At 47.6% G+C, this 15,069-nt stretch overlaps 2 protein-coding genes across 2 annotated transcripts in view; one reads left to right on the top strand and one right to left on the bottom strand.

Annotated features, from left to right (window-relative positions):
• The window catches only part of LOC137436536 (forkhead box protein P1), a 581,222-nt gene that overhangs the window by 116,244 nt on the left and 449,909 nt on the right, over positions 1 to 15,069 (top strand). The gene's annotated exons all lie outside the window — the stretch shown is intronic.
• Positions 4,252 to 13,395, bottom strand: LOC144888271 (uncharacterized). Its single transcript, XM_078765915.1, has 4 exons — positions 12,548 to 13,395; positions 12,024 to 12,436; positions 4,428 to 5,215; positions 4,252 to 4,293 (listed from the first exon to the last, which is right to left on the bottom strand). The coding sequence occupies exons 1-4, from the start codon at positions 13,393 to 13,395 to the stop codon at positions 4,252 to 4,254; spliced, it is 2,091 nt and encodes a 696-aa protein (XP_078622041.1).

The following is a 15,069-nucleotide window of genomic DNA, read 5'->3' as shown; positions in this document are numbered from 1 at the left end:
TCAGAGGTTCTTCAGTGAGTGCCTGGGAGTGTTTTAGATAAAAATAAATAAATAAAATAATTGAAAAAAAAAAGTTCGTTTCTTTGCAGTTTAAAAATAAATAAATAAATAAAAATCGCTCGATAGTGCCGAAGCCTTTTTAAATGAATGACAGTTATATACAAGTACACATTCACATAAATAAATACAAAACAATTACCAGACATTTGAATACAAATAAATCAAACAATTCCGGAAGTGTACGAATTTGGTAGTACAGCTTCTTCTGCTTCCTGATCGGCATCACACTTAACTCAGAAACGTGAACCACATTCACTCAGAAACGTGAGCCACATTCACTCAGAAACATGAGCCACTCCCCTTCCTCTCCTGCCTTCCCCCTCCCCTTCCACCCCTCCCGCCTCCCACCCTCCTCCTCTCTCCCCACCCTTCCCCCCTCCTTCACCCTCCCCTTCCCCCCTTCCCTCCCCACCCCCTCCCCCCTCCTCCCCCTCCCCTCCCCCCTCCTCCCCCTCCCCTCCTCCTCCTCCTTCCCCCCCACTCCTCCCCTTTAAAATATAAATTCTCTGTAAAAGAGCCTCCACTTCTGACTGCTCTCCTTCCCCCTCTCCCCACCCTTCCCCCTCCTTCCCCCCTCCCCTCCCCCTCCCCCTCCTCCCTTCCCCCCTCCCCTCCCCTTCCCCCCCCCCCCCACCTCCCCTCCCCTTCAAGATATAAATTCTCCGTAAAAGAGCCTCCACTTCTGACTGCTCCCCTTCCCCCCCCTCCCCTCCCCTTCCCCCCTCTCCTCCCCTCCCCCCACCGTTCCACTCCCCCCCACCCCCCATTCCCCTCCCTTCCCACACCCAGCAACGCCGGGTACTTCTGCTAGTATATATATACACACGTATATATCCTTCAACACTGAAAAATTAGACACAAGCTGTTTACAATTGGACTCAAGCATTGAAATTAATAAGTGGTTTCAATGAGCTATACCGCATGTAAATTTTCATTCTGATTCTTTTCACTCAAACCTTTCGACTAAAACTTTCCAATCACAGACACAAACACCCATACACACACACACACACACACCACACACACACACAAACAAACAAACAAACACACACACACACATACACACAAACACACACACACACACACACACACACACACACACAAACACACACACTCACAAACACGGACACACACAAACACAGACAAACACAGACACACACAAACACACACACACCCTTGACCCGGACTTTTGTTTGCATGAGGCAAGGTATTGTGGAACCCCCCCCCCCCCCCCCCCTCCAAGAAACAAGCATTTTGTCTTTATGGCATCAGAAGCTAATTCCCTTTATCCTTGCCTCCTGCTTTATTCCATGTACTGAAAATAAAGGTTGAAACAAGTGATGCAACAGAGGGTTAAGCAGCGAATAGTTATTCAATTTCTGGTCAATGAAACCATCACGCCTGTTTAAATTTACAGATGATTGGCTGCACAGTACGGTGATGATTGCCTGTCAAGGTTATCTCCAGAGTGGTTATATACCAACATAAAATGATTGCAGTTTTCTTTTCTTTGCAGCGATTGTTCGTGCCAAACATCACATCGTATATCAATGGGACTTGTGGAAAACTGTTCGCATGATCATCTCGGATGTTACAAATTGCTATTTTGCCTTTCTGGTTGATTTTGCAGGACTGCGATTCTCGGAAGCATGTCAAATGGCTTGAACCCTTTCTGCTGTGCATTCAAGTGGTTTCAAGCACAGCACTGTTCTCTTGATACGATAGTCTACTAGCCATTCCTATATGTTCTAAAGTGAACCTAGAAATGTTGAGTACTATGAGGTTTTAGGGTAGAAATGTAATGTATGGGTCTTAAGGACTCCGAAACTGCCGGATGCTATTTTGCATCTGTGTAGCATTTTGCATAATTGACCTAATTAGCATATTAATTAGGTCAAATCACTAAATCCGGAATATCTTCATAAGTAAGCAACATAGAGACTTCATTATAGTATCTAGACCTATGTTTTCTACCCCCAAGGAATCCAAATAAAATGGTTTTAATCTCCTAAAATCCCTCCAACTATCCAAAATCCAATATGGCCACCATGCATAACTATAGAAATCCTAAAATCAACCAAACTCAGAAACTGTTAAAGATACGGATTTCATTTTGATGAGCACAACCATGTTTTTTTTACCTCAAGGAACTCGTATAACATTATTTTAAAACCCTATCTCCTATCTATTTATCTGAAATGTAAATGTGACAAATATAAATAATTACCCAGCTCAAAAGTCGTAATACCGTATTGTTACGGATTCGTCACTTCCGTCGTTGTGGTTTTCATCCACTGTAAGCACTTTTGGTTCCATGTACTATTATTGTTATCGTTTAAGTGAAATGGAGATAACTGTTTTCAAAAGGTAAAAAAAATTAGTGTTTCAAAAGAAACCGGAAACCGGATCGGGAGAAAACCGGAAGAAGAAGAGGAGGAAGAAAAAGCGGAGCAAGTGAGGTCGGGAAGAAAAACCGGGCTGCTTTGAGGTCTCGAGGAGACGCTGGCGAACGGGGGTCACGAGCGAACTTTGGGTTTCCTGGGAAAGGGATTCCTGTGACAGAGTGGTTATCGCTGTGACAGATAAACCTGTATGACAGGTTTTGCGGTTGATTCCGAAGAGAATCGTTGTTGGAGTGCAGGTACGCCTTCAGTACGGGCCCGTCGGCCATTTTGCCTCGCTCCCGCCAATTTCGCATCGCTCCAGCCATTTCACCGCACCCAGTCGTTAACCTGGTTTGCGTGTGTAACGTGGATTTCGAGTGGGAATTTGCGGTTCGCCGTTTGGGAGCCGTTGAACGTTCATACCTGAAGGTGTGATTTCCCAGTCGCCTTTTGAGGGCACCTTTGCGCATCTTTGGCAGCGTGACTGTCAGCCGAACTGGATTCTGGTCTCGATACGACATCGTTCTTACGATCACCGGAGCGTGGATCGACTTTGACTTGGTGCCGGGACAGAGACTTTGGGAATGTTCTTTTCGCTCACTTGGAGCACAGTGAGTTATATTGTAAGAAACTGATGGTACCATCATAGGAATGATATTTTGGTTGTACAAAAAAAAAAAAAAATTGTACAATTGATTAATATTGTTATTCTACTGTTATTCTTGTGTGACCTTAATACAATACTTGTTTTTTGGTAACAATTGGTGTGGTTTCACCATTGGTCTTTGACACACAGAATAACACATCTTTCTGCCGTGACTCCTTTCGGGGCTCGGAGGTACACCGTGACCGGGGTTTGGGGAGGAGCACGTAATAGTATCAATAATTGAAGAGATTTCCTTTGACACTTCGACCCATGTCTAATTATTTATCCAACTGCCTAGTGCATAATTATAACTATTGCAAGTAATCGCCATAAAAGACATCACAAAATTGTAACATTTTATGTTCTCTTTAAAAAGTACATTACATAAATAAAAATAATGATACAATGCTAGTTTTCCACCAGCGATTTCTACGTTCCAACTATAAATGAAAAATGTTAATATACAGTAGATGCAGTAGTGGTCTCTAAGAAGCCTCTGCCCTCACTTCTCGCCTAGACACAACTAAGCTCATATTTCGCCACAAGCTACTTATAAACTTATTCCTGCTTCACTAATACCTCTTCTAACGATTTATCTTCATCTTCAAGTTCTAAAAAATATATACAATTGCAGCATATGGGATTCCCAACACTGAATTATAACTCATTGTTGTATATGGCATATGTAATTAGAAACATCGACTCATATGTTACAACTCTCACACTTGGTCTTCATCATTGCTGTCCCTCTATTCTCCAGGTCCTCTTCTTCCTCATCTTACTCGTATGTTTCTTCAACATCTTGTTGTGTTAGTGGGTTTCTACACTCGTCCCCCCCTTCACACCAACAGTAACTCGTGCATGATAGTCCATTAGCTGCACAACCACACCTCCTGCTGAAGGTAGTCCCCTGTGCTCGACAGCTACAGCTAATGACGTCCATGAGATTTTCTGGTGCAGTTGGTTCATTGGACAGTACTGTCATTACCTCACCATTTAAAGTGATCTCCCACCCATAGTTCGTTATTTCGACAGTTGGAGGTTCATCCTTGTCTGCAGCCTTCCAAAGCATCATTTGCAGATGTGCTCTATGGATATGGAGGGCTAGGTTTGTGTCTGTTGGCGGAAGGGACTTCAGAACAGGAGGATTCTTTCGTTTCGTTAAGTCTCATAACGGGCAGCATTCATTGACTTGCTCTTTTTCTGCCCATATAGATGTAGGAAGAAGGTTTTCCCAGTTGCTATCAGATCATTGTAGGTAGCATTGTTCTCTCCCAGAACAGAGTCTAGACCAGCAATATCAGTCTGGTTGAGCACTTTCAAGACAGACAGTTTACCTTTCCATTAGGGTAAGATACCGTGTCACAGCCTGAAAGTGCATGCATTCCCAAGATTCCCTTGCATTTCTCTCCGAGTTTGGCAACAGTGGCATTAATGTCAAGCACTGATCCGTCCCATTTCTTCATCTGAACACGACAAGATACACTACTTTTCCAGCACCAATATACTAGTAGCACGAATACATCAGTGTCATCACTAAGGATTCGCACAGTTGGAGCTCCCGCCGATGCAGCTCGCAGCATGTAGTTGATGAGAGCTATGTCTGCTTCATCATAACACACTATGCTGTTGGCTTGGCTCACAAGTTCAATGCTGTTACCAAGATCATGCGTGCAGAGTAGTTGTGAGAGCTGCCTTTTGTTGCCCTTGTTTTTCATTATGGCATCTCGACCAGCCAGAGGTGAATTCAAAGTTAGTTGATATGTAGTGGATCCCTCTCCAGCTCTTCTCTGCCTCTCATGATCCTTTGCACTGATACCTTCATGGCGATTGAAGATGACATAGGTTTCTGTTCCTTTGTAATTGATGAGGCGAGATTTCATCCCTGCAGCAAGATCACCCACTGTACCTGGGGATGGCCAGACAATGTGGTAAAGCAGCTGAGAGGCATCCACCAACAGAGTATTAGGAGGTGGGGGGTTTCGTATGGTGATGCCAAGATGTTTAACTAGCACAGATTTATTTCCCTTTCTTAGGAAGCCATACTCATCGATGAGTGATGGAGGCACAGGGCATAGCTCATGGTAGAACACAGTGGACAACTCAAGGTTCCTCTTCTGTCCGACTATCAGGAGACGAGCAAACATGGCTTCCAGGTTCTAGACAGTTTTGTTTTTCACCTTCACACCCCGTTTCAGCAGCTGCATGGTTTTCACTTTAGACTTAATTGGGTTGTGGAAACCATCAGTAAGGGATGCCATGAATTTTGTTTTCAGTTCTTGTCCAATTTGGAGGGAATCATGTACATTTACCTCATTGGCAGATGCCACTTGTCCATTGATGATGTTGTACAGGGATGTAGAGTCATTAGTAAGTGGATGAGAGTACTTTTGAAGTTCATCTAGGATCTTCCTTGTTGGTCTTGTTTGTCCAACTCTCGCCTCGTTTCCCCTTCTTCTTTGTGTTTAACAGGTGCAGTAGCAGTTTTACTTTCAGAGTTGTATATGCTGGCCATTGCCATGGATAAGTGAGAGCAGACACCAAATGATTCAATCCAGACAGCAACTTGCTCAGGGTTGGTAGAGATGCCTTTGATGCCCCCAGCCTGCTTGACTTGTTTGATGTATGTCTATTCCCCAAACTGATCGCCAGACACAGCAGCAGCTCCTCCAGAGTGACGACAAACATGTGCTCCATCTAGAAGACCTTGTTTAGCATCCGGCGGTAGATATTTTATATCCAGCAGGTGCCAGCTAATGTACCTTGCATAATTATGATGCCCAGCTGAAAGAAATATGGCAACATTCTCTCTAGGCAGTTCTGTTGTAGTTGCCAATCACCTTCATGAAATAAATGAATAAAAATAAATGAAACACATGGGGTATAAATAAAAGACCTTATATATATATTTTATATATATATATATATATATATATATATATATATATATATATATATATATATATATATATATATACATATATACATATATATACATATATATACAGTATGTATATATATATATATATATATATATATATATATATATATACAGTATGTATATATATATATATATATATACAGACTTGGCATTTAATATGGAATATTTTTTTTTTCTTGACGGGTTTACTTTCTTAACTCAGTATATCAATCTGGTGAGTTTCTTTTACACTTTGGTGATTTATTTGTTAAAAGAACCATGTCACTGATTGTCTGCCGCAGCAAGAAGTCAACAACAGGATTATATCACAGGTGGCGTGGCAAAATGTACGGACAGGTGCATTTGATGATTGGCTTCACAGTCGGGTATACAAGGGTTGTTGCGTTCTGTATTAGTGGAAAACAACTGCTGCATGTCTCCAAAGGTTATTGCCGCTTCCTCTGGAGATGGTCCGTCAACTCGACAATGCTGTTTGTCATGGAGTGGTGGCTTTACGAAATTACGGCATGAAACAGCATGCTATTGCTCGGCAGTATGGCATCACTCAAGGTCAGGTGTCAAAGATCCTGAAACGAAATGCTCAGAGGGGTGTCCCTACTCCAATACCGAGGCCAGGACGTCCCCGCAGAACCACAAGGAGGGATGATCGCCAGCTGCACCGGTTAGTCCGCAATGGCCGTACCAAGTCAGCTAATCGGCTTGGGGCTGAGTGGCAGCAACTGGAAAATGTGCCTGTATCCAGAAGGCTATTCAACCAACGACTGGTTCAAGCAGGCTATCATGCCAGGCGTCCCCTGAGAAAGCCACGCCTGACCAGACAACACCGCCAGCGCCGATTGCAGTGGGCCAGAGAGCACCGTCAATGGCAGCCAGGACACTGGAATCACGTGATCTTCAATGACGAGTCTAGATTTCTGGTCTATCGTCAAGATGGCCGCGTCCGAGTGCGCAGACAAGTGCATGAAGCCTACAACAAAGATTGTATAGTGTCAAGAGTCCAAGCTGGAAGTGGTGGGGTGACCGTTTGGGCTGCTTTTCATGCAGGGGGCAAAACTGACCTGGTTTTTCTGAATGGAAACCTGAACCAGTTCAAGTACAGGGCCATTCTGGAAGAAACATTGCTTCCATTTGCTCGTGCAGCCTTTCGAGGAAACTTTGTCTTCCAAGATGACAATGCATGGCCTCATCGTGCTCGCATGATCCAACACTTTCTTGCTGACCGTGGTGTAGAGCATATGGAGTGGCCTGCCATGTCCCCGGATATGAATCCGATAGAGAACTTGTGGGCAGAATTAACGCGTCAAATCGACCACTTGGACCAGCAGCCGACTTCTGTGTGTGAATTGCAGCAGGCTATTGTCACTGCATGGCAAGTGATTCCTGTCCAAACCTTGGCAAATCTCGTGAACAGCATGCCTCAACGTGTACGTGCTCTCCTGAATGCTCGTGCGGGTTACACGAAGTACTGAACTGTAATTTTACTGTCCGTAATCCCAGTCGTAATTTAACTTTTGTTTTTGTTAAAAAAAAAATTGGCCAATGTGCAAAATAAAGAGATACTTCTGGAAAACGTACAGAAGTTTAACACAGTACTGTCCATTAATTGAGTTCGACATCAGATTACATCACTTTCAAGGATCAATTTATTTGTTTCGAAATGTCAAATGTGGTTTTTGTTTCTTTTAAAGGTCACATTAACAAAATCTAGAATAATTTCAACATAATTCCAATGAACTTTTGGTTCTAAGACATCTTGAAAAGTAAGTTCACCCCCAGAAACAAAATATTCCATATTAAATGCCAAGTCTGTATATATATATATATATATATTGTTACAGACGTGGCTTAGATGTTAGTTTACCGAGCGGTTTTGGTATGACCACGTCTGCACAAGTTACCGATTATACTCGACGTTGACGAAGCCGCGCCACGCTGGCTCAATAAGAAAAAGAAGACACCCGGCTGGGTTATAAAATGGACACCAGGGATACGGTTCTCAAGACCTCCGGAGGAGATTATATTCGTTACGGAAAAGGTTAGATTACAGGGGCTAGAGGTACAACATAGAAAGACAAGCACTTAGACACAATCTTATATTATTCCCCAACAGACGACAGGCAAACGGGACAACGGCTGACTCACACGGGGGTTGATGGAAAGGACAGGCGGGTAGCGATGGCTCCAGGTGCACCTGTGCTCAAAGGTTAGAATCGACCCGGTCCGGTCCAGAGATGCGGGGAGGTCTCGTCGCAGCGCTCAGAGGTGACGTTCTTTCTCAGGCGGGTTCTCTTCCTCTCAGCGGTCGTAGGCAAGGCAACGTTCTTTCTCCAGCTGGGGGCGCATCTGACGTCACGTCCGCTACGTGGCCGCGTATATCCGGCGGGGAGTGACACGCCCTCGGCTCGCTAGCGCCGCCCCAGATGGAATCGGTCCGCCCTTCTGATTGGGTGCGGGGGGATACCAGGCTCCGCCCTTGAGGAGGAGCTGACAGCCAGCCCCTCCGTGGTAACCCCGTGGAGCGCGTGGTCAATGGCGCTAATCGAGCCGGTGTGAGGACGCATCCTCCCCCCCCGCGCCGCCGCGCCGCCCCCATCCCCTCCGTTGCTGCAGCCATAGTTGGTTGGGGAAGAAGATGGAAAGAGGTATGGGAAAGGTCCTAAACTCACTACTGATGCCATATAATCACATTCTGGTGCAACGAAGAGTCATAATTAATGGAGACGAGGCCTTAACTGACATAGACTAAGAATAACTAGGAAGATGTCCGAAAGTTGTCTACGTGTGGTGCGGTGGACCTGGGCACGACATTTAATGGGGGAATAAGGGGAAGGTCGGCTCTACTGATTGTTATTTACATGCAATGGGACTAGGGAATGGGGGATTGGGGAAAGTTGGGGAGTATTGGAGAAAATAGGGGAATATTTACAAGCGGATATGGAGGCCAAATTCCATATTCGCAACATTGCACCCTTCTCTACCCTCGGGGCGTCCCGACCCGATAAATTTTTACCTACTTTAGTGTGGCACGCAATGTAGTTCCCTCTACTATTAACTCTACCCTGAGTGCGACAGTTTTACAGATATTCACGAATGAGTAAATATGTCCCCCTGCGACGTTGCACCCTTCTCCTCACAGAAACACACCCACAGGATAACCGAATCCGGAAAGAATTCTCAAACTAAACATACAGCCGGTAGGGGGCATTATTTACAAGACTACGCTGATATTTACACTACGATCCAGGACCTGTTTTTGGAGGAACACATGCAGATGTTATGCATAGAGAGAGCGCGCTTGCCAGCATCGATACACCAACCCACGAGTGCTCTGTGGCCGACGGCCTTTAATAACGTGCAGAGCACCCTTTCCCAGCATCACAAGCACCACCCCACCACCAATCGGTGCAGTCACCATTGTTCATTGGAATAAAAATAAATTCGACAACCCCTAACCCTGCAGGTGTCTCTTGCTCTTCTTGTGGTGCACTTGGTGTTAACTAAAAGTGGTTCACCTGTATGGCATAGGTGCCACGTTGACCCATAGGTCCATCCCCGGGTGGTGCTTGGCCGCAAACGAACTGCGGTCCATTGTGGGTGGCCACAAACATTGCGGTCCATATGGTGTATCGATCCCGGCAGCAAACAGCGAAAGTGCAGGCCCACAACTGCGCAGCCAGCACCTCTCTCTCCTCTCTCTCTACCCCAAAGCCAGATCCTCGGAGGTGGGAGACAAAAGAAGAAGACAAGTGAGTAAGGTGGTAAGGGCGCAAAAGTGCACGCAATACAAGATGATGCACACTGGGGGCACATGGGAACCAGGTGAGACAGGTACGTTCCTACCGTACGCCCCACCCCCACCAGGTAACCTACATGGCCCCTCCCTTACCCCTTACTGTATCCACAAAACACAACACTACCCATAAACATCTATTTTACAAATCAACAAACGTCCCTACTGTCTTCCCCGTTCCTCCCATATACCAAATTCGTCTTCTCTCCCTCCTAACCAATCAAATTTGCCATTTTCAACTCTCATCAAAATTTGCCATCTCCAACTCTCATCAAAATTTGCCATCTCCAACTCAACATCATAATTTGCCATCACCAATTCATCATCAGTCCCTCCTAAGGAGGGAGAGATGGAATCACCCCAATGTCTCATCCACGTCGTGATGCGTCTCACAAATCCACAGCAATCTCATTTCCTGCACACAGAACAAAGAAAACACAGGTGTGGAGTCATCATCATCACCACAGGTAAGTGGCTGCGTATGGTGCGACAGGTTCATCAATCCTAACTATTTCCTAAATGACTTTAACAACTTTACACTACCCGGGGTCTTTCTCCGGCCAAACCATTGGCCCTCTTACACTATGGGTTCTAAAAACCAATTCCCATTGGCCAAACTGTGGTGCTTTCCAATTTGGGGTCTCACTCCCCCGATTCATCTCTCGGTGCTCTCGCACAATTTCTGGGCTGTGGCGTGTACCTCTCCCAGCGGGTCTACCCACCTGCACACCTCCACCACTGTAGTTGCCTCCGAGCTTACCTGCTCCTTACCCTAACCTAACTACCTGGGGAAGGCCCTCTGGCTCTCTCCCCACTCGGTGCCCTCTCTGGCACTGGGCTGCCCGATCCACACCCGGGATCCTCAGGCACCCACTCACAACTACCGGCTCCCAGAGCCCACCTGCGGCCTCACCTGGCCGACATCCTCACAGTGGTGGAGTGCCCAACCAACTACACACACTAACAGGCTACACGCCCAGCCATTTCCACAACACTAATGCACCCATCCACAACACCATTCTGCCACCGCACCACAAATGCCAATATCCAACCACAATTTACCTATACCCTCTACCTAACACTTACACTACCCACCCCGGGTACTCGTGAAAGGGGTCCACTCTTCCCCCATCCACACCTTCGCACCATGCACACCACTCCGTACCACTCACTCCAACTCTCTCCACACACCTGTACCTGCACACCTGTGCTCTCACACCTGGTGCCACCTGCACCCTTCTCTCCCCAAGCGCATTCGCGCTGATCCACACACTCACTACTCACACACTGCTCCATTCACCTGTCCAGTTGCACACCTGTGCAATCACACCTGTCCAGTTGCACACCTGTGCAATCACACCTGTTCAATTCTCACTCACACGGCATCATCTCAGCTAACTACTCCCCTCTGAAACTTGCGCTTCCCAGTCGTCCCTTTAAACTATTGCGCTCCCACGTCATTATCATCCCCACTAATCTACCTGCGTCCCCACTACAGGTATCAGTCACTAACTAAACTTAACGTTACCTAATGTCAATCTCTTCTAGATCCCTACAATATAACCTAACCCGCCCGGGCTAGTTTTCACTGCCATACACCCCATAAACTATTGCGCATTTGCCCCACCTGTGAGGGATGGTGGATTTGCCATCCCACCACATCGGGGGTCTCTCACTACCAATTTTGCACATCAAATTGCAACAAATTAAAAATTTGCCAATCACTGCCCATCATCTGCCAATCACTACTGCCAATCCCTTGCCAATCATCAAATTTTGTTTTTCTCTAATTTTGGGTCCAAAACACTAACCTCATCACCCAGTCGACTCACTAATACCTCTCGGTGCGCCAATTCCTGTCCAAAGCCCGGCTTCGTAAAGCCAAGCAATGGATGCTGGTTGTTTGGTGCCAGCGGCTGGATGCGTCCGGCACTCGGTGCAGGGACGGGGGCTTACCCGGGCCGAGATCCCACGCATCACCTCGGCGTGGAGCCATCCAATGTCCCGATCTCGACCTGCCGGAATGCCTCAACAAAAAGTGGTCGCCATGACGACCCTTTCTATCGGGCCGCCCGCTCCGCCTAGTGGAGCACGGACGCGGCCGTTCAAAGCGAGGCCCAGCACGCACCGAGGGCCCGATTCGGCTAAAAGTCGACCTAACCTCTAACCCGTTTAATGTCGATGCTTCACCTGCATGCTTACACCCCGCAGCCCGTTCCTTGCTCACACATCCAGCCGTGCCCATGCTCCTCGTACCTTTCCTTACACACCCAGGTACACTCATTCCACTCACAGCCTTGGTCACACACCTGACCACCGAACATTTTGGCACACATTCGTTCGTAGCACACCTCACCAAAACACCTCTTCGCGCCCCCTCCTCGGTCACCTCCTCTGTGACAATCACAGGTGTGCCCTCATTCACACACCCAACCACGTGCCTCACCACCAACTCCAGCGTGCATTCTTCCATCCCAGGTGTACATCCTCGCTCGCCTGTCACAACTAACTCACGCTCCATGTCACTCTCACTACTTTCACCTCCATTCCTGACAGCGCACTCACCCTTCCTCTTGACAGCGCACTCTTTCCTCATGTACCTGTCCATCACACACCTTTCTCGCGCACACCCTCCCGTTACACCCTCTGTAACACTCACCACAGGTGGACACTCTTCCTTACTTCTGACAGCGCACTCTTTCCTCATGCACCTGTCCGTCACACACCTCTCTCGCGCACACCCTTGCGCACACTCTCCCGTCACACCCTCTGTAACACTTACCACACCGCGCTTCCATGTGCTCCCTCGCACACTCGCTACGACCGACTCACTCTCGCCAGCACCCTCACTCCTTGGCGTGCACTTTTTCCTCACACACCCCAGAGTCGGACTTTCTTGCACACCTCCTTTTTCGCACACCAGACCTGTCGCACACTTCACCAACGGCCTCTCACGAACACCCGGGTCTATCTCGACCCCCAAGCTTCTTAAATCCCCTGGCGCATCATACGCACGACCATATTGGTCACCACTTACACCGGGTCCTCTTCCTCTTCGCTTCTCCTCCATCACCTGCGAATCCCTCATCCGGTTAATGAGCACATCATCACGATCCAAACACAGACTTTGGACCAATTCTTTTATCTCCTCTTTTATTTCTTTCTTATCCCCTCTCCGTCGCTTCTTAATTTCACTCATCCCTTCTTCCACTTCTTCTAATTTGTGCTTCACCTCTTTTATTCCCCGGTACGTCTCCTCAAGCTCATCCTCCAAGGCTACCTTGACCGTTTCCATGTGCGTCCTCACCTGCCGGTCCTTCGTCTCCATTACCTCTATCACCTCGTCCAACCTCGTTGTCAGTCCCTCACGTACCATCTGACATTCCCTCTTCGTCGCTATCAAGTCGTCTTTTAGTTCTTTCTGTGTCACTTTTAACCCTCCTAATACCGCAGTGTTCCTTTGAACCTGCTCCGTTAGTTCTTTTTGTCCCTCCGTCAGCTGTTCCACCTCCTGCGTCAGGTCCTCTATGCCACTTTGTAACTTTACAGTCCCCTTTCTCACCTCCTTCTCCATGTGCTCCTCACAGTGCCTCACCTCCTCGCGCACTCCTCCGACCTCCTCACTCACTCCTCTTCTGATCTCCTCTCCCATCACTTGCATCTCCTGCCCAGATGCCACCCTCATCTGCTCCATTTCCTCCCTATGAGCATCCAGTTTGGTTTCTACCCCCATTCTGACCCCCTCTATCTGCTGCTCCATTTGTTTAACTTCCCTTTCCGCTTGGTCCCTCATGTCCCTCAATTTGCCTTCCATACTGTTTTCTAACCCCTCTAACCCATTTTTCACTCCCTCTATCTGATTCTCCTGGGCAGCCATTCTATTTTCTACCCCCATTAACCCATTTTTCACTTCTTTTATCCCGTTGTCTAACCCCTCAAAATTATTGTCTAACTTCTCACTGGTACCCCTCGCTTCGTCCCTCATTACCCCCATTTGCTCACTCTGAGCATCCATCCGGTTCCCCAACCGCTCACCCAATCGCTCAATTTGGCTCCCCATACTCATCTGTACAGCTGCCTGTAGCTGCGCAATGAGGGCCTGTATGTCAATCGGCTGCATGTTAAAGCCCGTTGATACAGCGGGCTCGGCTACCGTGCGCTCTTGCGAGGCGCCATTTTGCGTGCCTGCTACCCTCGCTGTTTCGCTCTCCTCATGTCCCTCATGTCCCTCAATTTGGTCCTGGACCGACCCTGCTTCACTCTCCCCTACCGGACCCCAGCCGTCTTGATCCGCCATGGCGCGACTTTCAAAATTCGAGTTTCGTAACACAAATTCGAAATTTCGCCGTTATAATTTCGTCGAGCGCAGTAACCGCGGGACCGCGCTCCGGATCGATTTGGTCGAGCGCCGTACGCGCTCCGGCTCGATTTTCCCTCCCAAAATTTGGGCCTAACTAATTTATTCCCGGGTCCGAATCTCACTCCTCGACACCAATTGTTACTCTAATATTACAATTGGTGTTCCAAAATTTGGGCTAAATAAATTTAGTCCCAGGTTCGAATCCAACTCCTGACAACCATTTGTTACAGACGTGGCTTAGATGTTAGTTTACCGAGCGGTTTTGGTATGACCACGTCTGCACAAGTTACCGATTATACTCGACGTTGACGAAGCCGCGCCACGCTGGCTCAATAAGAAAAAGAAGACACCCGGCTGGGTTATAAAATGACGACACCAGGGATACGGTTCTCAAGACCTCCGGAGGAGATTATATTCGTTACGGAAAAGGTTAGATTACAGGGGCTAGAGGTACAACATAGAAAGACAAGCACTTAGACACAATCTTATATTATTCCCCAACAGACGACAGGCAAACGGGACAACGGCTGACTCACACGGGGGTTGATGGAAAGGACAGGCGGGTAGCGATGGCTCCAGGTGCACCTGTGCTCAAAGGTTAGAATCGACCCGGTCCGGTCCAGAGATGCGGGGAGGTCTCGTCGCAGCGCTCAGAGGTGACGTTCTTTCTCAGGCGGGTTCTCTTCCTCTCAGCGGTCGTAGGCAAGGCAACGTTCTTTCTCCAGCTGGGGGCGCATCTGACGTCACGTCCGCTACGTGGCCGCGTATATCCGGCGGGGAGTGACACGCCCTCGGCTCGCTAGCGCCGCCCCAGATGGAATCGGTCCGCCCTTCTGATTGGGTGCGGGGGGTTACCAGGCTCCGCCCTTGAGGAGGAGCTGACAGCCA

The sequence above is a fragment of the Myxine glutinosa genome, chromosome 11 (assembly GCF_964187855.1).
Source record: "Myxine glutinosa chromosome 11, kmMyxGlut1.1, whole genome shotgun sequence".
Taxonomy (NCBI): Eukaryota; Metazoa; Chordata; class Myxini; order Myxiniformes; family Myxinidae; genus Myxine; species Myxine glutinosa.
The sequence above is the reverse complement of the archived record's forward strand: the minus strand, read 5'-3'. Positions and strand labels throughout refer to the sequence as shown.

Excerpts from the sequence above, each read along its gene's own strand:
- LOC144888271 (XM_078765915.1), bottom strand. The coding sequence starts at position 13,395 with ATGGAGAAGGAGGTGAGAAAGGGGACTGTAAAGTTACAAAGTGGCATA. Across the intron at positions 12,437-12,547 it reads CAAGGGTGTGCGCGAGAGAG|GTGTGTGATGGACAGGTACA; the intron begins GTGTGTGACGGA and ends TGCGCGAGAAAG. Across the intron at positions 5,216-12,023 it reads CAAGGAACGGGCTGCGGGGT|TCGGACAGAAGAGGAACCTT; the intron begins GTAAGCATGCAG and ends GTCTCCTGATAG.